Raw genomic sequence first — 27,761 nt, forward strand, 5'->3', positions numbered from 1 at the left:
ATGTTTCCTGTTTTTTAGTCCCAACAAAATTTAGCTGACAATTTTTCATAGTGTCTTCATAATCTTTTTAGCTTGTTTTTTTGTTCCATGGTGTTTTATTGAAATGAAAATTCATTTCAGCCTCCAAATGATAAAATATTTAAGTTTAAATAATTTTTAAATATGTCAATTAGTCAAAAAACTATCAGATTCGTGTTTATTTGATAAATTTATCAGGAGACAAAATGGAAAAACAGAAAATCTCAATTTTTAAACTGTTTAATTCTTTTTGAAAAAATTCTATTTATTTGGGAGAGAGAGGGAGCATGCACATGAGCAGGGGGAGGAGCAGAGACAGAAGCAGACTTCCTGTTAAGCAGGGAGCCTGATGTGGGGGCTTGATCCCGAGACTCTGAAATCATGACCTATTCGAAGGGAGATGCTTAACCACTGAGACACCCAGGCGCCCCTAACTGTCAAGTTCTTAAACTCAGATGATGCAGTCATACACCCTTGTGCTCTGGGAGGTACACAGATAGGCAAAAGAGACATATACAATCCCAAGGGATATGATACTCCAAAAAGTTTGTGCAAGAGTTTTATAAATGGACTCATTCTCTTAATTATTTTCTACCTCTAGGAATATATGTTATATATATATAACATAAAATATGTACAGAGTCCTAATCTCAAATGCCTATAATATCCCTAAAAGCAACATAAATAAGTGAAACAGCCAAGGTGTTAGGACATGAGCCATACATGGAATGGGTGAGGCAGACTGTGCTCCTTTTAAAAGGGTCAGCCTCTTTAAGTATCTCTGAAAGTCAGCCTCTGCTAAATGCCAATTGTTTCTTGTAATGTTGGAGTATGAATCCAGTGTCATCAAATCTAGTAATTTTTAAAGAGAAGCTGAAAATTTCATTTTTATGTAAAATCTACCAATTTTTAAATGTTGCCAAGTAATTTTCTAATTTTGTTTTTAAATAGTGCATAGTAAAACCATCTGCAGAATGTATTTATACTATTGGCTACTAGTTTGCAGTTGTGAACTATGCTCTTATGACACAGACTAAGGTCTATCTCACACATGTTGAAAGATTAGGTAGTGTCTTATGCTCTTTTACTGAAACAGAAATCTGTAGTAATGAAAAAAGAAAGAAAGAAGAAGAAAGGAAGGAAGGGAGGAAGGAAGGGAAGACGAAAGGAGAAATTTATAGAAATGGTTGCATATCCTTAAACTGTTACAAACTATCAGGAATAACTGGAAATGTGGTATTTCTATGAAATGAGGCTATTTGTGTTTGCCAGAGGCACATTAAAATATTTTGTAATAGTTGACTTAGTGAACTAGAAACAGCTGTGTTTGGTGAAATATTTGCTACAATCTTTATTTTTTTAATTTTTTTTTTCATTTCTTTTTACTTTGCTTGGTATCAAAGTTGGTATCAAGTGAAGAAAGTTAAAATTGTACTTGTGGTATTATATGGTTTTCTTTCTTTTTTCCAAAACTAAGACAAGCTAACAAAATACGTCTCCAAATATCATAGACGCCAGATTTCTTGGGAAACTGATAATTTCTGAATATTCCACCCTTTTCTGAGGAAATTCCAAGATAATTTGTTTTATAATTGCCATGGGTAATAGCTATCCATCTGTTACCATTCAGTTGCAGTATTTCAAGAAATTTATAAGGTGACTTAATGGTTCATATTAGTACATACACTAAGAAGATGCTTAGGATCTAACCTTATGTTTAAATGTAACACTTTATGATACTCATTTGGTTATAAAAAAATTCTATTATCTTGCCCTTTAAAAAGTTCTTCTTAGGATTCAAATATTCTAATATTGGGTTTTCTGCTTTAATTATGGATTTGAATCTCTCTGGTACTTAAGTTAAGCCCATCAACCTACTGAAGGTATTAGTATTAGCTACAGACTGAGTAATGCATCCTCAGAGATAGATCACGTTGAGTTGCAGACTTCCCCTGGATGACAAGGGGCCAGGAGAAAATGTCTGAACAAATTTTCTATTCAAAAGCACCTAATATCTCATTCCCAACTGTAGAGACAATGAATATTCCACATGTAGTCAATCAATCCATAAATTTCCCATAATCAATATAAAGTTTATGTCCTCTTACCTACATGCACACATGTGCACACATGCACACACACACAAACACCCTTGAGGCTGCTGGTTTCCCTCCTAGACTGACCTCTTTATTTTCTCTTGATGTCCTTGGTGATCATTAGGCCCAATTCACACGTGTATGTGAGAGAGAAAGATGTATGTTGAAATTTCCTTTTGTGAGATATTCAGTCCTTCATGTGACACCCCCACCATGCTAGAGACTTTTCGGTTCTTCAGACACGTGCTGAGCACCTGCCATGTGCCATGTACTATGCAAGGTTCTTGGGGCACTAAAATGATCCCTGCCTCCAGAGAGCTTTTTGTCTGGTAGACAGACATGGGAGCAAGACTTCAACCCTGAAAAGATGTATACTTTGAGGAATGTATGAGATATAGTGGTCTCATTCATTAAATATTTGTTTGTACTTTAGTATCAGCCTATTCTAGATGGTCAGGATACATCAAGTGAACAAGAGAGTCAAAGATATTCTGCCCTAAGTTAAATATTGATAGAACACATAAAAATGCAGGGTGATGAGGGTTGTCCTCTATTTTCATGGTTAATAATTTTAGTGAACAACACTGAATGGCTTCTGCACACTAGCCATAAACAATCAAAAATGCAATTGTGAAAACAATTCCATTTATAATGGAATCAAAAAAGATAAAATACTTGGAATAAATTTAACAAAAATGAAATGGCTTGTCCAAATACGCTGCCAGGATTTAAAGCCCCCTTACCAGTGAACTAACAGGAGTAGAACTTACGAGAGACTCATTTTAGATAAAAAGACACCTGCAGATTGAAAGTGGAGGGTGTGGGGGTGGAGAGACATTTATAACACAAATGGATGTCAAAAGAAAGCTGAAGTAGTAATACTTATTTCAGACAAACTAGATTTTTTTGTTCTTGTATTGTCTTCATCCTGCTTTGATATCAGGGTAATACTGGCCTCACAGAATGATTTTGAATGGGTTCCCTCTGTTCCCCTGTTTGTAACATTTTGATTAAGATTGTTATTAATTATTTTTTTAAATGTTTGGTAGAATTCACCAGTGAAACCTTGTGGTCTTGCGCTTTTCTGTGCTGAGAGATTTTGATTCCTCTAACTCAACTTTCATCCTGGTTATTGGTCTAAGAAGATGTTCTACTTCTTGGATTCAAGCAAGATTCATGATTTCAATCTTGATAACTTGTGTGTTTTTAGAAATTACTTGGTTTTTTTTTTCTAAGTTATCTGATTTGTTGGTATAGAATTGTTTATAGTCATCTGTTATCACACTGTGTGTTTCTATGGTATCTGTTGTTCTGTTTTCTCTTCATCTCTCTCTTTGGTTTTTGAGTCTTCCTTTTTTCCTAGTTAATATAGTTAAAATATTGCCGATTTTGTTTATTATTTTGGAAAAACTGGTCATCTCTTTCAATGATAGTTACTGTTTATTCTGGTCTCTATTTATTTCTGATTTTTCTTTGTTATTTCCTTTCTCAACTAAATTTCAGCTAAGTTTCTCTTTTTTCTGGTTCCTTATGGTATGATGTTGTTTATTTGAACTCTTTTTAATACAAATATTTATAGAATAAATTTTACTCTAACATCTGTTTTTGCTGCATTCCATATTTTTAGAATATTGTGTTTTCTTTCTCTTTTTTGTGTGTGTGTTTTTTTAAAGATTTTATTTATTTATTTGACAGAGAGAGATCACAAAGTAGGCAGAGAGGCAGGCAGAGAGAGAGGGTGGGAAGGAGGCTCGCTGCCGAGCAGAGAGCCTGATGCGGGGCTCGATCCCAGGATCCTGAGATCATGACCTGAGCCGAAGGCAGAGGCTTAACCCTCTGAGCCACCCAGGCGCCCCTCTCTTTTGTTTTAAGACAAAACAAAACAGACCTATTTTGATTTGCTGTTCGATTTCTTATTTGACCCATTGCTTGTGCGGTAGTATGTTGTTTAATATTCACATATTAAATATTTCATATGACTTTCCAGCTTTGTTTCATTGCTAATCTTTAGTTTTGTACCATTGTGGTTGGAAAATATGTTTGGTATGATTTCAGTCTTCTTAAATTTTACGTCTCTTTTTATGTGATTTAATAAGGGGATTCTTCTATGTGTACTTGAGGAAAATGTGTAATTCTATTTTTCTTGGATGAAATGTTTTATATGTGTATCTTTTAGAACCATATATTCTTAAGTATGGATCAAGTAAAAAATGTTCAAAAAAAAAAAAAAAAAAGCAAAAAGCAAGAGTGGAGCTCAAACATCCCCATATTCTGCTCCCAAGTTTCCATTTTATGGTATCAATGGGGAAATTCAAGCTGCAACTTTGGGTTTTTGTTCTTTTTTAAAGAACACTTCTGCAATCAGCAGTGAAAGACTTTATTGTCCCTCACAATCTGCCTGCCAGAAGGGGAAGTGGAGGGCGCTGCTGTGAATACTGGCAAGAGCCCTGTGGGTAGAAGCATCTTCAAAACAGGAAGGTGGACTCCGGAAGTCCCAAGTTTCTTTGTTGTGGGGAGAAGTTATATTCCTTCCCTATCACCTCCTGGCCCAGAGCTGGGGGTGCCTGGCTGGCAGCCAGCTGGGAGGGGCAGTCCTATGGACACACCAGAGGAGACCTGATAGTGGGTACCCACACCTGCTCAGCAGCAGAGAGATCAGCCAGGTCCAGGGAGCCAGCCCCCAGAGGACAGGGTCAGAGCAGGGGCTTTGGTCTGTGAACTATGAAGTAAGATGAACGATGGTCAGCTGTGGACGTGACCTTCATACATTTACAATCCTTACGTGAGAAATGCCCTGGCCTGTAAGGACCCCGGCTTTTCAGGGTTCTCACTGCCTAAAGCCACTCAAGATCATTAAAGGTGCACTCGAGGTGGAACTCTGCATGGGAAAGACTGAAAGCTGATTGGTCAGAGTCCACTGGCAACACAATGCTTTCTGGGGCCCATGCCACCCCTGCCCCTGATCCCTACTCTTCTGGCTCCTATTTTGTGATGTTAGTCATTCACTAGTTTTAACACGGATCTGTTTCCTGACTCTGATTCTGCTCTGACCCTTATGTGACTCCCCCTCATGTCTTTGGCCCTGTTTGTTGGGTTGGTGGCTCTGGGAGTGCAGTAGGAACAATAGAAATGACCACCGGGGCTGCCATCTTCCAGCCCCCTCCCCCCCTTTCCTTAACCCTTGACTCTCCCGCCAAAAGGATGTATGCCCAGGTCACGTCTCCATAGGTAACATGATACCTATGCAGGAAACAGAAGTATCAGGACCCCCCACCCCATACCCTCCGATTACCAAATACCCGACCATATATGGATGTGAGCCCATCCCCTGCCTTGGCCCGATAAAAGACCCCTGCCAACTCCCTCCCAGCGCGACTTCCCCGACTCCGCTTTCCAGAGTTGCGGAACCTCGCCCGAGGGTGCCCACCTCCTCCCAGAGCGACTTTCTTGTCTCCCCTTCTCCTTAGCCCTGAAACTTCGCCGGAGAGTGCCTTTAATAAATCTTGCCTTGTGCCTACCTCACCTGGTGTCATGTTTATCTTGCCTATAAAACCTTACACTGTTAAGTTCTTTGCTCTTTGTCATTGGTCCACCCTCTGAAGCTCTTAAAGAGGCATGTGGGTTTCAATCTGGCTCGTTTCCTGCCTCTCAGGCTTACCGCTGCTCCAACCTGCTACCATTTCTCCTCGTGATCTTTGTTTGGAAGGAAAGGGGCAAAATTTTAAATGAGAGACAAATGACTCATAAAGTTCCAAGCAATTGCAGCTTCAGTGGGACAAATCTGAGTGTTTTAAAGGAATGCTACCCTCTAACATGTACATGCTGAGGCATGCTTTTTATTTATTTGGCTGCACATCTTATCTTAAAATTAGTAAACCTTAACTTTGAAGTCTTACATAGCTAAGCAATCACATTACTCATCCACAATGTCCACTGCACTTGATACCTTAACTCTTGGGAGGTCCTGTTTGCCCCTTGGAGCCTCTCCCTTGAATTCCTGGGGTGAGCTACCAGAAGAGGGATAAGACAGCTGTGGGGGAACAGTCCCAGCCCTCTCTGCTCAACCTATGCACCTTGCCGACCACACAGAAGGGAGAAGAGAAGCTGTGGGTGAGGGAGCTGGTTTTGTATGTCACATTCTCTGCTCTTTTGAGTATATCTTCAGGCCAAGTTATCTTGCCCTAATTCCTCTTTTATACCCATCTTCTCTGACAAGTAAGTGAATGAACAAGAGTTTTTCCGACTGGATCATTTGTTTTGAGATAAGCTTAGATCAGGAACAGGTTAGCAAACATTATCGAGCCCTTACGAGATACCAAGCCATGTGCTGGGGCTCAAAGATGAGTAAGGCAGCCACAGCAACTTCTTCCTAGGAACATTGCCAAAGGCAAGGGAAGCAAGGGGAAAAAAGAACTATTGGGATTTCATCAAGATCAAAAGCTTTTGCACAGCAAAGGAAACAGTTAACAAAACCAAAAGACAACTGACAGAATGGAAGAGGATATTTGCAAACGACATATCAGATAAAGGGCTAGTATCCAAAATCTATAAAGGGCTTAGCAAACTCAACACCCAAAGAACAAATAATCCAATCAAGAAATGGGCAGAGGACATGAACAGACATTTCTGCAAAGAAGACATCCAGTGGCCAACAGACACATGAAAAAATGCTCCACATCGTTAGGCATCAGGGAAATACAAATCAAAACCACAATGAGATACCACCTCACACATCAGAATGGCTAAAAGTAACAAGTCAGGAAATGACAGATGCTGGCGAGGATGTGGAGAAAGGGGAACCCTCCTACACTGTTGGTGGGAATGCAAGCTGGTACAACCACTCTGGAAAGCAGCATGGAGGTTCCTCAAAAAGTTGAAAATAGAGCTACCCTATGACCCAGCAATTGCACTACTGGGTATTTACCCTAATGATACAAACGTAGTGATCCAAAGGGGCACGTGCACCTGAATGTTTATAGCAGCAATGTCTACAATAGCCAAACTATGGAAAGAACCTAGATGTCCATCAACAGATGAATGGATAAAGATGAGGTGGTATATATATACAATGGAATACTATGTAGCCATCAAAAGAAATGAAATCCTCATGGAACATTCTCCAGAATAGACCACATCCTGGGTCATAAATCAGGTCTCAATCGGTACCAAAAGATCGAGATCATTCCCTGCATATTTTCAGACCACAATGCTCTGAAGCTCGAACTCAATCACAAGAGGAAATTTGGAAAGAACGCAAATACATGGAGACTAAACAGCATCCTTCTAAAAAATGAATGGGTCAACCAGGAAATTAAAGAAGAATTGAAAAAATTCATGGAAACAAATGATAATGAAAACACAACAGTTCAAAATCTGTGGGATACAACAAAGGCAGTCCTGAGAGGAAAATATATAGCAGTGCAAGCCTTTCTCAAGAAACAAGAAAGGTCTCAAATACACAACCTAACCCTACACCTAAAGGAGCTGGAGAGAGAACAACAAAGAAAGCCTAAACCCAGCAGGAGAAGAGAAATCATAAAGATCAGAGCAGAAATCAATGAAATAGAAACTAAAAAAACAATAGAACAAATCAACAAAACTAGGAGCTGGTTCTTTGAAAGAATTAATAAGATTGATAAGCCCCTGGCCAGACTTATCAAAAAGAAAAGAGAAAGGACGCAAATAAATAAAATCATGAATGAAAGAGGAGAGATCACAACCAACACCAAAGAAATACAAACAATTATAAGAACATACTACGAGCAACTCTATGGCAACAAATTTGACAACCTGGAAGAAATGGATACATTTCTAGAGATGTATAAACTACCACAACTGAACCAGGAAGAAATAGATAACCTGAACAGACCCATAACCAGTAAGGAGATTGAAACAGTCATCAAAAATCTCCAAACAAACAAAAGTCCAGGACCAGACGGCTTCCCAGGGGAATTCTACCAAACATTTAAAGAAGAATTAATTCCTATTCTCCTGAAACTGTTCCAAAAAATAGAAATGGAAGGAAAACTTCCAAACTCATTCTATGAGGCCAGCATCACCTTGATCCCAAAACCAGACAAGGATCCCACCAAAAAAGAGAATTACAGACCAATATCCTTGATGAACACAGATGCGAAAATTCTCACCAAAATACTGGCCAATAGGATCCAACAGTACATTAAAAGGATTATTCACCACGACCAAGTGGGATTTATTCCAGGGCTGCAAGGTTGGTTCAACATCCGCAAATCCATCAATGTGATACAATACATTAATAAAAGAAAGAGTAAGAACCATATGATACTCTCAATAGATGCTGAAAAAGCGTTTGACAAAGTGCAGCATCCCTTCCTGATTAAAACTCTTCAAAGTGTAGGGATAGAAGGCACATACCTCAATATTATCAAAGCCATCTATGAAAAACCCACCGCAAATATCATTCTCAATGGAGAAAAACTGAAAGCTTTTCCGCTAAGGTCAGGAACACGGCAGGGATGTCCGTTATCACCACTGCTGTTCAATATAGTACTAGAAGTCCTAGCCTCAGCAATCAGACAACAAAAAGAAATTAAAGGCATCCAAATCGGCAAAGAAGAAGTCAAACTATCACTCTTTGCAGATGATATGATACTATATGTGGAAAACCCAAAAGGTTCCACTCCAAAACTGCTAGAACTTATACAGGAATTCAGTAAAGTGTCAGGATATAAAGTCAATGCACAGAAATCAGTCGCATTTCTTTACACTAACAACAAGACAGAAGAAAGAGAAATTGAGGAGTCAGTCCCATTTACAATCGTACCCAAAACCATAAGATACCTAGGAATAAATCTAACCAAAGAGGCAAAGAATCTATACTCAGAAAACTATAAAGTACTCATGAAAGAAATTGAGGAAGACACAAAGAAATGGAAAAATATTCCATGCTCATGGATTGGAAGAACAAATATTGTGAAAATGTCTATTCTACCTAAAGCAACCTACACATTTAATGCAATCCCTATCAAAATCCCATCCATTTTTTTTAAAGAAATAGAACAAATAATCCTAAAATTTATATGGAACCAGAAAAGACCTCGAATAGCCAAAGGAATATTGAAAAAGAAAGCCAAAGTCGGTGGCATCACAATTCCAGACTTCAAGCTCTATTACAAAGCTGTCATCATCAAGACAGTATGGTACTGGCACAAAAACAGACATATAGATCAATGGAACAGAATAGAGAGCCCAGAAATAGACCCTCAACTCTATGGTCAACTAATCTTCGACAAAGCAGGAAAGAATATCCAATGGAAAAAAGACAGCCTCTTCAACAAATGGTGCTGGGAAAATTGGACAGCCACATGCAGAAAAATGAAATTGGACTATTTCCTTACACCACACACGAAAATAGACTCAAAGTGGATGAAGGACCTCAATGTGCGAAAGGAATCTATCAAAATCCTTGAGGACAATGCAGGCAGCAACCTCTTTGACCTCAACCGCAGCAACTTCTTCCTAGGAACATCGCCAAAGGCAACAGAAGCAAGGGCAAAAATGAACTATTGGGATTTCATCAAGATTAAAAGCTTTTGCACAGCAAAGGAAACAGTAAACAAAACCAAAAGACAACTGACAGAATGGGAGAAGATATTTGCAAATGACCTATCAGATAAAGGGCTCGTATCCAAAATCTATAAAGAGCTTATCAAACTCAATACCCAAAGAACAAATAATCCAGTCAAGAAATGGGCAGAGGACATGAACAGACATTTCTGCAAGGAAGACATCCAGATGGCCAACAGACACATGAAAAAATGCTCCACATCACTCGGCATCAGGGAAATACAAATCAAAACCACAATGAGATACCACCTCACACCAGTCAGAATGGCTAAAATTAACAAGTCAAGAAAAGACAGATGCTGGCGAGGATGCGGAGAGAGGGGAACCCTCCTACACTGTTGGTGGGAATGCAAGCTGGTGCAACCACTCTGGAAAAGTGTGGAGGTTCCTCAAAAAACTGAAAATAGAGCTACCCTACGACCCAGCAATTGCACTACTGGGTATATATCCTAAAGATACAAACGTGGTGCTCCGAAGGGGCACGTGCACCCGAATGTTTATAGCAGCAATGTCCACAATAGCCAAACTGTGGAAAGCGCCTAGATGTCCATCAACAGATGAATGGATAAAGAAGATGTGGTATATATACACAATGGAATACTATGCAGCCATCAAAAGACATGAAATCTTGCCATTTGCGACGACGTGGATGGAACTAGAGGGTATCATGCTTAGCGAAATAAGTCAATCGGAGAAATATAACTATCATATGATCTCTTTGATATGAGGAAGGGGAGATGCAAGGTGGGGGGGTTTGGGGGGAGGTAGGAAAAGAAAAAATGAAAAGATGGGATTGGGAGGGAGACAAACCATAAAAGACTCAATCTCAAGAAACAGACTGAGGGTTGCGGGGGGGAAGGGGGACGGGAGAGGGTGGTGGGGAAATGGACATTGGGGAGGGTATGGGCTATGATGAGTGCTGTGAAATGTGTAAACCAGATGATTCACAGACCTGTACCCCTGGGGATAAAAATACATTATATGTTTATTAAAATAAAAAATTAAAAAAAAAAAAAAAAAAAAAGAAACAGCCAAAAAAAAAAAAAAAAAAAAAAAAAGAAATGAAATCCTGCCACTTGCGTGGATGGAACTAGAGGGTATTATGCTTAGCGAAATAAGTCAATCGGAGAAAGATGATCATATGATCTCCCTGATATAAGGAAGTGGAGATGCAACATGGGGGGTTTAGGGGGCAGGAAAAGAATTAATGAAACAAGATGGGATCCGGGGGAGACAAAGCATAAGAGACTCTTAATCTCACAAAACAAACTGAGGGTTGCTGGGGGGAGGGGGGTCGGGAGAGGGTGGTGGGGTTATGGACATTGGGGAGGGTATGTGCTATGGTGAGTACTGTGAAGTGTGTAAACCTGGCGATTCACAGACCTGTACCCCAAGGGCTAATAATACATTATATGTTTATAAATAAATAAAATTTTTTAAAGGGGGGGGAGATGAGTAAGGTAGTGTTTCCATCACCAAAGAATACACAACCTAGAGAGAGAAACATGTTTAAACATATTTTGATAGTAGTGTACAATGTGTACCATAATAGATGCATCTAAAAATAGAGAAAAAGAAGTGATTCTGCCTGGAGGTATCAGTTGATGACCACTGAGATGTTTTAAAGGGAGAATAAGAGTTCTCCAAGCAGACAAGAGAGAAAAGAAATTGAAGATCGGGGCAGGCGTGGTAGGGTTGGGAACTGTCTCATTCTCTACTGCTCTCCTAACCAATTACCACAAATTTGGTGGCTTAAACAGCAAAAATTTATGATCTTATAATTCTGTAGGTTGGAAGTCCAACAGGGTTCTCACTGAGCTAAAATCAAGGTATAGACAGGATTGCATTCTTTTCTAGAGGCTCTACCAGAGTATCTGGTTCTTTTCCTTTTCCAGCTTCTAAAGGCTACCCACATTCCTTGTCCCATGATCCCCTTCCTCCAGTAGGCCAAGTCCTTCTCACACTTGCAATCTTTCCTCCTCCTATTTCATCTCTCTAACTTGGCCAGGAAAGGTCCTCTGCTTTAAGTACTCCTATGATTGAGCCAGTCAGGTAATCCACAATGATCTCTGCATCTCAGGGTCCACACTCTTAATCACATCAGCAAAGTCCCTTCTGCTGTGTAAAGTAACATATCACTAGGTATGTCACAGGGGATTAAGATGTGACATCTTTGCGGTCAAAGGGAAGAGCATCATTCTGCCCAGGGTAGGCCATGACACAGAACTGAAATGGTTATAGGAGGTTTAGAAAGGGAGGAGACCAGTTTGGAGAGGGTGGTAGCTGCCAGATAATGAAAGCCCTTGTCTAATGAAAGCCCATGTTAAGGGACCTAGAGTTATTCCTGAAGATGATGGGATCCTTTGAAGGGCTTAAACAAGGTGAAAATTGTGTTTTGCTGGCAGCACAGAGGGACGTATTCAAAGGGGACAAGACTTGAAGTTGGGGTAAGTGGTTAGTTATCTCTTGCACATGCTCCATAAAGAATTACATATTTTGTTTATTAAAGGATAAAATCCCACATGAGAAGTTTCTGTCTAAAAAAATGATCACAATACCTGAACACTGATACTGTATTAAGTAAACAATTTCATGTATTCCAGGTGTTGGACAAAAATGTTTATTACTCTCTAACCCTAACTCCCATAGTCTTACAAGTTCCTTGACCAAAAAAAGTTCTAGCTGTTCCTACAGCGTGCAGACCCCTCTGTTAGGGGGTATCTTAGACTCTGGGAGTGAATAAGAGGCCCTGGGGAAAGTAAATAATATAAAAAGGGAAAAGATAAGGACTAAATCCTGGATGGCACCACCTTTTAAAAGGAGGACCAGAGAAGAAAACAGAAAAGTAAGAGAGACAACTGTGAGACTATGTATTACAGGACCTGGAAGAGGAGAGAGTACCAGGAATGATGAACTATAATAGGTCAATAGTAATAAATGTTATAAAATTATCAAATAACCTAAGGAGAGAGAAATGTCATTTGAATATAATAATTAAGAGGTCACTGGGACTCCACTTCCGACTAAGATGAAGTAACAGGACCCACATACACCCTCCTACCTTAAACGACTAAAATCAAATTAGATGAAACAGTGGTTTTCAGACTTTGGACAACAGACTGCACAGGACAGTAATCTCTGGGGGTATATGGTGAATGGAGATCTATAATTGTGCCATTGTACAACTCAGAGTTTCCAAGGGATAGCATAGGAAGGGGAACCCCAACAGACTCAAGTGGTCTTGCTGATTTGTGGTGACACGTTTGGGGATTCAGGGAGGCCAAGTTGGCTAAAATAGATAGGTGAGGAGAGGGAAGAGTGTCAGAAGGCAAAAGTTCCAGAGATCTGCAGAGGAATCCTGATTCGTGCATGCTTGTTAGGATACTGCTGAGGCTGGAGACAGGACTCCCAGAGAGGAAGGGGTGGAACCACACCTGAAACGCACACAGAACCAATAGTTCAAGTTGCCACCAATCAGAATACAAAGACTTCCTAATGTGTGGGCACTGAGTACAAAGGTATTGACTCAGTAGTGCTGCCAAGTTAGCCCTAGACAAAAGATCATTCTGGACTTCCTTAACAAAGATCACAAGCAAAGCCTTGGAAGGATCAAACTGTTTCCAAGTAACTTAACTATGACTCACAATGTCCCAAAATATTTAAAGGAATATTAAAAAAAAATCCATCTCCTAATAGTATAAAACTGACAATGTCTGGCATGCAAAGAAGCAGGAAAATATGACCTATAATGAGGAGAAGAATCAAACAATGAAGTGGAACAGAAATAGAATTAATAGACAAGGACATCAGAACAGATACAGAGATTTTGAATGTTGGAAAAAAGGTGGAAGGAAGCATAAACGTAATGAGAAAAGAGAAAACTGTAAAAAGGCTCAAATCAAACTTCCAAAGATGAAAATCCAGTATCTGAGATAAAAAATTCACTGGATGGGATTAACAGCAGATTAAACACTATAAAGAAAAGGAGATTAGTGGATTTTTAAGATGTAACGACAGATACTATTCAAAATGAAACAAAGAAAAAGGAGTGTAAAATAAAAATCAAGAGAACAGCAGTGATCTGTGGACATCAAGTGGCCAAACATATGAATAATTAGTTGCAGAAGGAGAGGAGAAGGGGACAGAAAAAATATTTGAAAAACCAACATCTGAAATTTTTCTAAATGTGATGAAAACTATGAACTCACAGACCCAACACTGTGGACAGATCTCAGGCCGAAGCAAACCATATCCAGATAAATCATACACCAATTACTGGAAGACAGGGGTTAAGAGAAAAATCTCAAAATCAGCCAGAGAAATGAGAAAGTCATCTGTGAATTAATCAGTTTGGTCAAGTGCTAAAGGCCAATGACTATTAACTGGTGAGGGACTGGAAGGTAAGAGAGTGGGGATACAGAGCCAAGATGACTCCTTTGAGAAAAGCTGAAATGAGAGTGAAGGAGACAGAGATAGGAGCATAGCACCCAAGGTGGATTTTGTTTGTTTGTTTGTTTAAATGAGAAAGACTTGAGCAAATTTATAGATTGAGGATAATGTCAATGATAATAATAAAATACCTGCTGTTGATTAAGCTCTTATTTGTGTACTTGACACTATACCAAAACCTTACGTATAATTATTCGTTTAGTTTTCACTACAGACTTATGAAGTTGGGTTGACTTTTGTCTTTTACAGCTGATGAAACTGAGGCACAGATTGATTAAATATGACTCCAAGTTACAAAGTGAATTAGTAGTAGAGCTGGACGAAACAAAGAAAAAAGAGACAAACGAAAAAACAGACTCAAATATAGAAAACTGGTGGTTACCAGAAGGGAGGTGGGTGGGGAGATAGGGGAAATAGGTGAAGGGGATTAAGATCCTTCATCATCATGATCCTTATCATGATGAGCAGTGAGTAATGTATAGGATTATTGAGTCACTATACTGTACACCTGAGACTAACATTGTACACTAATTACACTGGAATTTGAAAAAAAAAAAAGTAGTAGGGCTGGAATGCAAATCGAAGTCCACTTGTGATGTACTTGACTACAATATTAGGCTGAGCCAATTAAGATGGAGAAATAGAGATTATAAAGGAAAGAAAGGTATAGCCGATGCTTTAATATCTAGGACAAGCTAGGAGAGAATATATTTGAAAACACAGTTGGTTAGGTTTGCCCTAACCAAGAGGAAAGGAGGACTTCATTTTTGAGATTTCGGAAAAGAAGTTAAGGGTAGGCGTGACTGCAGATAAATGGGTCCGTTGATGTAGAGGATGAGTTCGAGTGTTAATTTTGTTTGGTGAATGAGTTAGGTATATGGGAAAGCTAAAGCTTAATATAACAACCAAGGGGAAAAGTCAAACAACAGTGAGTGACAAAGCATTGTTGAGAGCTCAGTTGCATTTGGAAACTGTTTCAAATGGCCATGTTGTTTATTTCTAGCAGAGAAAGGGAGAGTGTGTGTAGGAGACAAGGATGGCAAGGGTTTACGCTTTCAAGTTTTGGCCCCCAAAGGCAGCCATTTATCAGGATAAGACCAAACCAGTAGGTAGTGTCAAAGAGGCAACAAGAATCAAATAGGTTAATAAACACAGTCACTTTGGTTCCCTGCACACACCCACACAAACACCTAATTGTTTCCTCATGCTGACCCCCTTCCACATTAAGTTCACTTGGTGAAAGTTCTTACTTCCCTTGGAATGTCCTAGAATTTCCATGTTTGAAATTTTTTCCGTATCATTACACGTTGCCCATGAATCATGAACCCTTGTTAAACTTTCAGCTCTAGAGTAAATGTTTCCTTCCAGTCTCAGTTACCACCAAGGCAATTCAGTAACACAATTATCTATTGTGAAATCATATTTATGAACTTCATGACATTATTTCTAACCTTTTCTTATGTATACTCTTTGACAATTTCAGTTGGGTCTTATGTTCTATGCCTTAGATCTTGCATTTTTAAAACATGACAAACTTGGTTTCTGTGCCCATTTGTATCATGCAGTGTGAAAACAACCATTTTTTCCATGTTCATGTTGATAAGTGAAGCATTTCATCCTCTAGAATTGAGTCTGAAGTTCCCAACCAGAGGTAGACTCACTTATGGAGACATTTTACAGTTTCACAGAAGAGTCACTGTTAGATCTATATTACATCCAGATTATGAATTTTATTTTTAAGAAGGCTAGAATCCATTCTTCACAGTTTGATCTTTTTCTTTTCTTTTTAAAAAAGATTTTATCTATTTATTTGACTGAGAGAGCACACAAGCAGGGGGAGCAGTAGGCAGAGGGAGAGGGAGAAGCAGGCTTCCTGCTAAGCAGGGAGCCCGATGCAGGGCTCAGTCCCAGGACCCTGGTATCATGACGTGAGCCGAAGGTAGACGCTTAACTTACTGAACCACCCAGGTGCCCCTGATCTTTTAAAGACAGACTTGTTTTTAGAAGAGTAGACCAAATAAAAGATAGCTTATCAATCTTCTTTCTAAACATCAATGACTTAAATTTTTTCAATTTATGTAGAAACTATAAAGGTATACCAGATGTTTTGCCCCGTCAGCTTTCTTCATAGGTTCATAGGCATCAAAGGCAGTCTGGCTACTGGGGTGACAGAAACAATAAATAGGAAAGGAAGTCTCTCTTGCCTTCCTGCTTTTTCTGTAGTCATAAAACCTGCCAACATGTACCTGTGGCCCACCTGCCACTGGGTTTCAAATAACTGGTATTTTAGAAAAGATTCAACTTATTACAACTGAGTTTTTATTAAGTCTGAGCTAGAATCTGGTTGTATCTGCCAGTAGGATCTGAACACAGCCCTCTCCAGTTTGAAATTCTGCTCTGAAACCCTACTGTTTACAGCAATAATTTTCAAGCATATTTTAATAGCCTTTTATTATTAAAAGCAATACATGGTTTGGAGAAAATTAGAAAATACAGATAAGCAAACATAAAAATATAAAAATCATACATTCTTATGACCCAAAGAACATAATTTTATCATCTTAGTTCTTAGCCTTCTAGACCAATACCTTATCAATATTCACTATTTGATGAATTGCCATTATATTCTCCTTTAATTCTTTAAATATAGTTTCCTTTCATTATTTGGACATATTTATAATAGCTGTTTTGAAGTCTTCATTAATTCCAACATCTGCACCCCTCCCAAAAGAGTTTTTGCCCTTTTTCCCCCTATTTCTTTGAAGGACTCATAATTGCTTTGTTGATAACTGGTCATTTTAGATAATATATTAACAACTCTGGTTTCTGATTCTCCCAAGGCTTCTTGTTGTTGCTGTTGGGTTTGTGTTACTGTTGTTCATTTATTTGTTTAGTGACTTGGCTGGACTAATTCTGTGAAGTGTGTCTCCCCCACAGTGTGCAGCCTCTGATGTCTCTGTGTAGATATTTTCTTCTTGTTTTTATTTTGAACTTTGCCCCACCCACCTGAAGAGGTCTTTAGCAATAAATAGGAAGGTGGGGCAGATGAGCTCTTCACTGGCTGCTAAGGCTGCCCAGAATAGCTCTTCCACACATGGGGCTGGGGTAATGGGTGCAGTTCCTAGTTCAAATGCCACGGTTGGCTACTGTTCTTACTGAGTTTTGGATTTTGTTAAATAGATACATCTCAATATTTTACCTGTCCTTAGGTCCATTAAATGGTTGTGTTAGATACTTTTGATGAGTTGAGTCAATGTTTCTTTGAAGGAGAGGATTCATCAAGCTCTTCAAATGACCATTCTGGAAGTTCCACCCCCTGGAAGTGGTCTATAATTTATAATCTTACTCATCTGCTTTCACTTAAAATATAGAGAAAATAATGGCATACTACAAAATATGGTTATTTACTCACACTAAAACTACTGAGTGGAGAGTGACACTTTCTTTTGTGTCTCTCTTCTCAATGAGCTACCTGAGGGGAGGACCTAGGTCACATTTGCTTCTGCTTCCATCATGCAGGGCAGTAGGTGAGAGGTAATGTCTTTTCAGCTTGAAAACAAAATTATAAATACTGTATGTGTTTTTAAACATGAGAGGCCATAATTACCTTACCCAGTGGTTTACCTAGAGTAATTAACTTGTTGCCTAATTATGAGGCTGGTCCCCACATGGTCTTCATATTACATGCACACACATACAAACACATATTCTCACCCTTACATTTTCATAATTTTTCCCAGTAAATTTTCTCCTTTAAGAGGGCCCATATGTAAGGCTTTTTTTTTTTTTTTTTAACACATTAGGCCTTAAAGGCGCAGTGCCGATGCCCTACACCGATTTTAGGAACTAGTGAAAATGTTTGAGATCTGAAGTAAATTACATATTAACTCAAAAATGCAGAAAGAAAACTGGAGAAACAAAATTAATGTGTTTAATGAAATATTTATAAAATATACCATGAGGTCAACCTACCAATAGCAGCAGCTCAGCACTTAAGAAATTACATGTGAATTATATGTAAGGTGGCATATTAATACATTTCAAAAATTTGATATAGGGAGAAGTAGAACCTCCTCAAAGGGCTTAAAAATCTTCTTTACCCAGTGGGAAGGCTCCTCAAAAAGTTAAAAATAGAACTACCCCAAGATCCAGCAATTGCACTACTAGGTACTTACCCAACGAATACAAAATTGCTAATTCAAAGGGATACATGTATCCTGATGCTTATAGCAGCACTATCAACAACAGCCCAATTATTGAAGGAGCCCAAATGTCTACCGACTAGTGAATGGATAAAGATGCGGTGGGTATATACAATGGAATATTCCCCAACCATAAAAAAGAATGAAATCTTGCCATTTGCCATGACATGAATGGAACTAGAGAGTATTATGCTAAGCGAAAAAAGCTGGTCAGAGAAAGACAGATACGATATAATTTCACTGGTATGTGGAATTCAAGAAACAAAACAAATGATCATGGAGGGTGGGGTAGGAAGAGAGAGGAAAGCCAAGAAATAGAGTCTTCAGTACAGAGAACAACTGATGGTCACCAGAGGAGAGATGGGTGGGGGGCTGGGTGAAATAGGTGACAGGGGTTAAGGAGGGGAGGGTCCACTTGGTGTGATGAGCACTGGGTGTTTATGTGTTGAATCCCTAAATTGTACACCTGAAATTAATATTACACTGTATGTTAACGAACCAGAATGCAAATAACTAAAAAAGAAAAATCTTATTTACCGTACGTCACCCATACATAGAAAATCAGGGTTGTGAGGTTGGGGCCCCAGATCTGGTAAGTCCCTTGAAGAAGATCTCAAACACTTCCACGAAAGAGAGAAGGCTCCACAGTGCATATTACAATGTTTTTTCTACCCTGATTTGGATAGAAAGACATGAAAGCCCACTGTGAAGACGCCAACCTTCCCATCTCATCAGTTTGCTTGCACGGCACGTGCTTACCAAGTAGCTGCACTGTCCTGGGTCTCTACTGGCTGAGGACACCGTGAAGAACAGGTGACTCAGGCCCTTTCCTCACAGTGCTTATATAGGTGGCTGGGGAGTCACATAAATATATTTATTACTGCAGATTGTAATATGTTATATGTTATGAAGTACAGCATTCTTTTGGGGTCAGTAGTGTGTGTGGGTGTCTATCTTAATTTAGAAGTTAGAAAAGGCCTGATTGTGGATTGATATTGAAACTGAGGTTTGGGGGCACCTGGGTGGCTCAGTCAGTTAAGCATCCGCCTTCGGCTCAGGTTATCATCCCAGGGTCCTGGGTTTAAGCCGCATGGGGCTCTCTGCTCAGCAAGGAGCCTGCTTCTCCCTCCCTCTGCCTGCCATTCTACCTACTTGTGCGTGTGCTCCCTCTATCAAATAAATAAATAAGATCTTAAAAGGAAAAGAAAAAGAAACTGAGTTATGAAGAAAGAATTGGAGTCAGAGAAAAGTGAGGAATGGCCAACATGGAGGCCCAGGGCAAGGACAGAGATTCGTGCATTTATGGAAATAAAAGGAAACCAGTGTGGCTGGAGCATTAAGAGCTTGAGGAGTGGGTTCTGAAAGGAGACCGGGAGGTAGCAGGGTCATACAGGACCTCAGGGGTCATCTCCAGGGTCTTGAATTCTGTTTCACTTGAGTCTTGAAAATTCAGCATAGCAAAACCTTGTTTGATTTTTTAAAAAATCTCCCTGGAATGTAGACAGATGGGGGCCTGAGTGGATGCAGGGATGGGGAGGGGGAGAGTGGGAAGTTTTGCAGTAGTCTAGCTGAGATGGGATGGGACTTGGACGAGTGGGGCCAGGGAAAGAAGATGAAAATGGAGAGACTCAAGAAATATTCTGGAGGTAAGAACATGGCATTGATAAACACAAATCTTTTCTTTAATTCCATTTTTTGATACTATGTCAGTAGCAGTTCACTTAAAGTCAAACCTAACACAAATGCTCATCGCATTATAGTAAAATGTCAGCATTTCATGTTGTACTCTGATGTCTATTACTATTTATCCTGTAACTCAGAGGGCAAATCAAACATTCTTTTACCAGAAATGAAAAAGGAAAAAATATCACTTTATGTACCAAATAAACTTGCATGCTTCTTTGGTTGTAGAGGCAGAGAGACTGTGGGACAGGGGAAAAATCATGGATTTTTGGAGCTGGACCATTTCGGTTTACATTCTGATACTGCCTTTAACCAAACTCTGTAACTTTGAAACAAATCACTTAACTTTCTCAACTTTAGTTTAAAATGGACATAATCCCTACTTCACAAAACCTTTCTGACAAAGAAATACTTGATGTACAACAGTTGCCTGTAATAGCTGCTCGGTAATTATTAGTTCTCTCAACTTACAGACAGCCATTCTAGTCATCTATACTATTCAGGCTGCTTGCTAAATCTAGAAGTATGTTTTTTAGAATTGGAAGAATTTAGCTCAATTCCTTCCCTCAATTTACAGATGAAGAAATCATAGTCTAGAGAGGTAAGAGTCTTGATCAGGAACACAGAGATTACAAGAGGCAGAATAGAACCATTTTCTCCAAACACCCAGCATCTTTGCAATGCACCATATTGCCTGGTATGTTTCTTCTCTAATGTTGGATGGGAAGATTTTATAAGATATCCCTATATCCATTTTGTCTCTGCTTTAAGCATAAGAAGGATGATGGCTAACAGTGATCTTGTATTCTCTTTGCTAGTTACACAGTATGGGAAAACTTCCTGGAACCAGAATGGCAGAGTTAAAAGCCAAGTACACCCTGCTGCATGACACCGTGGTAAGGTAGGTTATTCATTCATGTGGAGACATCTTTTACCATATTTGTATTTCTTTCCGCGCCCCACCCCCCCGCTGTGTGTGTGTGTGTGTGTGTGTGTGTGTGTGTGTGTGTGTGTGATGGGATCTATCTTATTTTTTATTCACCCAAAAGCAGGCCTCAAGGCTAAGGTTTGAGTTCAACTGGTTTGAGAAGTGATACCGGAAATTTTCAGGGGAGGATGGGGAAGTGAGATGGGGAAGGGAGGAATCTAGCCAGGAGTGTGCTTCTCTGTAGGTTTGCCCTGGGGCCGACTGTCTCACTGAGGACTCTCTAAGGGTGTGGAACATACCTCTGAACTCTCCCACCAAAGGGTGAGGAAACTGGGCTATTTGCCCATTGTTTTTCCATCCCTTGTTGATTATAACAATGGTTCCCAGGGAGGTGAGCTCCTGGCACTTCTAGCAATGCTCCCTGAGAAGCCAAGCAAGTTCCTGTGGCCAGAGAACGCTCTCAGGCAGAGGAACACAGGTGCTGTCAGTGTGTATGGTAACTGTCCATCAAAGCTACAGATGACCCCTCCAGTGGGCTAGGTGGGGAGTAGGATTTGGTGTGACACGGACATTATCTGCTACAGGACATTCTTGTAGGATTCTCTCTCCCCACCTCTCTCTGCCACTAAGAGGTATAGGTTCGAGCACAATCTCAGCTTACATCTGCTGAGACGCTGGTCTTCTCACCCCTTCCACCTAACCTAGTCTACTCCCCTTAGCCTCGTCACAGTCAGCAGCAGGTGAGAACAGGCTTCCCCAGGATAATTCCACAAAGTTTTCTAAGTACCTGCTATGAACCACTGGGAATCAGGGAGAAGGAGAATGAAGAAAGAAGGGAAATCCAGTTCTGCTGCTGCTACTTACTATTCCCAGCCTCCTTCTTCATTTCCCCCACAACCTCCTGCCTCATAACCTTGTATGATGTCTTCACTCAAAGCCAAGGAGAGACAGCAATGAATAGAAACTCCATCCTGGCATTCCCCATCCAGCCGCTCCCCCACCTTCAAACATTAGCCCTACTTCTTTCTCTGCCCAGAGTCCATTTGGCTACTTTGAGGATGGGAGCCTGAGGGAAGAGTGAAGTACAAGGAGGAGAGCAGGGCTGCATTCCTACAAGCACTTCATTCTCATTCCACCACCTACTTACTCAGCTCTACCCGCGTTCCTGACAACCATCCAGCTCTGGCTCCTCCTCCTCTTCCTCGATGCCAGCTTCCAGCTAACTCCTCACCCCCATCCCTCATGGAGACTCCATTTCCCACAACTGGCACTGACTGCCAGTGTGTACACATAATTCTCAAGACTCAGGAACTTGGAAGATTTAGATGGGAAGGCTGGGTAAGCTTTTTCAACATAAATGGGGGAGGGGGACCCATGCAGTTCTCAGGGCATGCTTTGTGGGGTGCTGATTTGGCTTCCTCCTTCCCTGGCCCACAGTTCGTTCCCTAGGCCCCAGTGATGGACAACAGTGTAGGACCAAGGCTATGGCGTTGTTTCTTCCTACTTCCAGGTTGTGTTGCAAAACACTTACTTCCCTTCTGCTACCCACATTTTACCTCCTCTTGACCCTTTAGTTCCCTCTCTTGTCATTACAAACACCCACCACCCTCTCCCACTCCTGCCTGCTGGGTGAGAACGGCATGAGGACGCATTCTCCACTCTTGCTGCTGAGGTTTTAGCACAGCAGACACAGACTGCAAATGCTGAACTGAAACCCACTGAGTTTTGCATTGGAACCACGTTACAGAAGTTAAGTTCTCTTCTGCTGACACTGTGTTTCAAATCCACGTGGGTAAATTAGCATTTGTGTTTTGGTTAGAACCCTAGCCACCTTGTCCACTTTTTTTCTGGGGGCGATCAGACACTGTGGCACAAGTCAATGCTTCACGACACCACAGCTGAAGACTCAGATTAAGGAGACCAGGCAACTTTAGACTGACATGCAAGGAAATAGAATGGTAAGAAATAACTCCAGCTTTTGTTAATAGAAATTATCTGTGTTATCACAGTCACCACTATTGCTATTTGGGACCTAACATAGTGCCTGGAACATATTATGTCCCAGGAAATGTTTCGCTGGATGTTATTGAACAAATGACATGTTAAAGCCAGAAAAAATGGGTGGAGCAGGTGACTTCAGTCGAGACAGCCTTGAACAAGTCATTGGGCATCTCTGCACGTGAGGAGACCCCTGAAGGTTTCTCTTGGTGAGGAAGCTTGGTGAGGCGTGTGCCAAAGAGCAGTGCTGGCTTTAACACAAGAAATGGCGCCAGTCCTGCTTCCATAAAGGAGAGGTAGCTAGCATGAGGCAGCTGGGTTTCTGAGAAAGATGAATCAAGTCTGCTGATGAGGCTGCAGCTGCCTCCAGCTTGCAGCAAAGGTGGGGGAATTTTAGAAGATTCCACCAAGTCTAGTTTCTGTGTCCATTCAGATCTGCTTCTTGACAGATACTGAACCTTTTTTCCTAGACAGAGACAAGACCTCCCAGATAGGGAATCGCCCTCAACTGTGACATTCAAGTCCAGCGCTAGCCAGACATTGAAGATAGGATCAGAACTCTGTAAGGTAGTTGAGGTCCACAATTTTATAGGAGAATTTTTCTTCCTGGTTTCCTAGTAAAGTGTCATTAGAAAACTTTGCTGTTTCTTAGTTCACTAAGGAGGAAAAGATTTTCCTACAGTTGGGTCAGGAGAACTCAGGAATTAAGAGAAAGCCAGCATTGCCGGGGCAGTTGAAGGGAGGACCCATTCTAGTCCCTATCATCAACCTGCCTGCCAGTCCGGGAAGTCATGATTATTCCTCAGAGTCAAGTACAAATACCACATTCTCATCCAACTCAGTGCTCTCTGTCTCTCCCACCATCTTGATCTAGACACTAGTGGTAGTACTTGTCACCTGGTGCTTTAGGTGCCTATTCCATCCATTCCCCTTGCGAGACTGTGAGCTCCACTCACCTCCAGTACCCAGTACAGTACTTGGCACAAATATGTCACTGAATTGAACTGAACCTGGGAATGAAAGGAACCGGGAGTAGTGTGGGCATGTTCCTTCCTCTCCCTGCTAGACCCCCAGGCGAGCTACTATGGGTGTTAAAAGTACCTCCTTCTCATCATTTGAATCTCTGTTTCACGGAACCCAGCACGCAAGAGTCAGAGGTCCAGCTTCTAGAGGATGCCAAACGTTTCACCGAGCAAATACGGCAGCAGCAGTTTCACCTGCAGCAGGCCGATGATTTTCCCGAGGCATTCACCACCGAGGTCTCTAAAATGCGAGAACAACTTCTCAAGTATCAAAACGAATATAATGCAGTGAAAGAAAGAGAGTTCCACAATCAGTACAGATTAAATAGGTAAGTGCACACTTCCGTCATCAAACACACTGAAGACAGAATGGAGCCAAGCTCTTTCCACATAAACGAAGTCAGAAAAACGAAACTCAATTTGGAAGGAATTTTAGGCACAGTGAGTGGGAGATGGCAATGTTCAGATGATTAAAGCCTAGCTCTCTCCTTGGTTTCCTAGAACGGGCCATTCCTGAACAAGAAGGTTACCCAACTTCTAGAAAAAAGCTGAGGTGACAGGGAGATGCCCTCAGGAAGAGATCCCTGATTTGTTTTCCCTGTGTCAGGAAAGCCATAAACTGTAGCCAAAGAACACACGGCAGAGAACAAGGACTGGGCACACGCTCTCACCCCCTCTCGCCCTGATGGTGGCTCCATGTCCTTTCAGCAGTGCCAGACCATGTGGCAGCATGGTGGGCGCCTACAAACATCTGCAGGCAAATCCCTGTGAGCCAAGGGTCACATGTGGCTCCCTCTGTTTTTCCAGCATAGCACCATGGGCCACATACTCAACCTTATTCTCCTAAACTATTCCTCAGGATCAAGAAAGTAATAATAGCCTTCTGGAAGATGCAATTAATTACTCATCCAGATTTAGAGGATGTCATTCAGTGAATTGAAGTAGATATGTATTGCTAGAAGGCAAATGTTCCTTCCAAAATCTCCAACATTCCTCCTGCAGAGAAGTGAGTCAGTGGAAGACTTTTGTTCAGCAAACCACACTCTCTAGATTGAGTTTCAGAATGACTACAATCCAAGTTTTGTGCTCTGGTGTGCTGGGTGCTGGGTCCTGAAGAGAAAGCCAAATTATCACTCCTGGAATTTGTTACCTTTTAAGGTGGCAGAACTTTCTCTGAGTATTTTTAAGAGTGGGTAGAAATTTCCGAGAGAGCGAATATAATTCAATCTTGTTGAGAGCTGAGCAAATGACCTGAGTGACTTTCTGAGGACTCTGTAAGTCCTTAGTTTTGAATCCTCCCGTTGGGGTCTGTCTTTTCAACGGGGGGAATGAAGAAGGCTAGCTGACTCAGGAGAATTATATTGGGGGCAAAACAAAACAAAACAAAACAAATCTGAGTTCTTTTTTGTCCTTCAATCTAAACTTGTTTCAGGCTCACAGTGAGATCTATAAAAAGAAACCCTAGCTATTTGTGTGCTCTGTAAGCACTCTTTCAGTTGAGAAAATAATGAAATTAAAACAATTGGTGGTTGTTCATTAGTATTGAAAATATGAATGCTTGACATTTCCACGAAAGGGTAAGAGGAACTTAAGTCAGTTGATATTTAAATTGTTTAAGATTTCCAAGTGTTCCTGCCAAGGAAAAAACCCCAGCAACACCCAGAACCCTTGACTTTTAGGTATAGACAGGCAAATTGTTCACTGAGTTACTTGGGATGGGGAGGGGATCGTCCACAGTGACCTACAGTGAACAAGAACATTCAGGACGCACATTTGCAGAAATGTTTGGTGTGTATTGTTTTTGGATTTGTAACATATAATACTCTAGCTTGAGCAGACTCCCTCACAGTCTCAAATATTAGCAGCTCAAGAATGAACAAACTTAGTTTCATAGAAACAATGGCAATTCCAAAAGGAATATCACCAGGAAAGAATTATAGGCTGTATCTCATTGGCTTTAATATATTTTATATTACATGATACAGAAACAAATTCACTCAATACTCCTTCCCCAGGAAAAAAGTAGATATTTCCATCCCCACCTAAAAATAAAGAAACTAAGCCAGTGAGAGAAAACCATTCATCCGGATATACAGATGATATTTTTCAGATCAGCACAACAAACTCATTTTATTCAGGGTCTAAATAATAGAAGCCCTAATTAGCACCCCTCCACCCCCAATATCTTTAGGAACCTCTGAATCATTGGCAACTATGAAAAATAATATATTTTTCAAATGCTCTAGAGAAAAAAATTTTACTCTATAATTTGGTTGATTTTCTGATGTTTTCACACAATATAACTCTTTAATAAATGCTAATGGTGATATAATTACAGGGTCAGTTAATAATTAAATCTGTCACCAGAGTTTTGGTTTTGAGATTAATACTCATTGACCTCTTGAATATGCAGTTTAGGAAAGACTATATAACCTTCTTAAGTAAGTTAAATATTATAAATAAATAATGGAGTACTTAAATAAATACTGTTGAGAACTTATTTTCGAAACAAAGCAGAAGTCGCTATCTTTCTAACCACAGTCTCTGAAAAGATTTTCCAATACTCTGTTCAGCCTTTTCCTTGCCTTTGCTTTGTTACCTTTTGGGGCTTCTCAGCTTTCCACTAATTCCTCAGATCTGGACAGCAAATAAATTGTGTCTCTCATGCTAAATCTGAGGCATTCTGACAAGTCTTAGCCATGGTCAGTGATCGCTGTCCATCATGGGTAGGGACGTGGAGACTGGGGACACCTGTGCTGCCCGTGCACACAACTGTCCTGCGATGTTGGCCGTGGTGACTCTTTATGCTTCCTAGCTAGTTCCCACCATCCCCGTGCTGTCATCCAGGTCTGGGTGGCTGTTTTCCATTCTTAGTCTAGTAGTAACAGCAAAGTTGGAACCAAGAAACAAACATCCGGCAAGAAAGGAACAGGGAGTATTTTGGTGATGCATCTGCAATTCCAGAATGTTAGCTATGACGGAGGGCATCTAGGTCATCAGGATTAGCGGGAAGGAAAAACTCACAGCTGGAACAGATTTCACTCTCTAAACACTTTTTTTTTTTTTTTTAATCTTTCCTGCTTTCCCTGTGGAAACCAAGAACAGAATGAGCTTAGGACAGGTTTTGCAGGGTGTTGTCTTCATAACTGAAAGAGGATCCCCTGACAAACTTGTTTAAAAGGTAGCTCCAACCCTAAAACTAGTGACTCCAATTTCTGTCCAAGCCTCCCCACCCCGGACAAACTCCCTCTGTGATTCTGAGACATGTCGAAGTTTAACAGCTGTTGGCCCCATAAGTGGTTCTCAGTCCTGGCTGCATGTTAGAATCACCTGAATCTTCCGTCAGTGACCACCAGCCCACACTTCAGCACCTCCTGACGGGAGCACACAAGCGCCCATGGCAGCCCTTTCTGGCTTTGGGCTGGCTGACTCTTAGATGTTTATTGCCTGTACTGGTTCAAAAATTTACCTCTTGCAATTTCTACCCATTCAGGCTGGAAGATGCCTCCTGCCCATGACAACATCCAGGGCTTCCTGTATTGTCTCTTCACTCATGAGTCCTTAAAACCAAAACCCTCTGATGACATGGTTTCAGTCAGGACTCTCTTGCTGCAGAAAAGAAAGGAGTGTGGAGGAGCTTTGACCCTGCAGCAACCCTGAGTCTACAGGAAAGCTGGAAGTGTCAGGCAGATTTAAATTTTAATGTCAATTTAAAAGGTTAAGATTTAATATATATCAATAGGCACAAAAGTGGTTTTCC

At 40.6% G+C, this 27,761-nt stretch overlaps 1 protein-coding gene across 1 annotated transcript in view; it reads left to right on the plus strand.

The window, feature by feature from the left end:
- CCDC146 (coiled-coil domain containing 146) overlaps nt 1–27,761 on the plus strand; it is a 119,254-nt gene that overhangs the window by 58,766 nt on the left and 32,727 nt on the right. Inside the window, exons 3-4 of the mRNA XM_080818667.1 lie at nt 20,872–20,954; nt 24,121–24,330. Of these exons, the coding sequence (XP_080674793.1) occupies nt 20,872–20,954; nt 24,121–24,330 (293 nt within the window). The remainder of the gene's footprint in view (nt 1–20,871; nt 20,955–24,120; nt 24,331–27,761) is intronic.

The sequence above is a fragment of the Martes martes genome (assembly GCF_963455335.1).
Source record: "Martes martes genome assembly, chromosome: 11".
NCBI lineage: Eukaryota > Metazoa > Chordata > Mammalia > Carnivora > Mustelidae > Martes > Martes martes.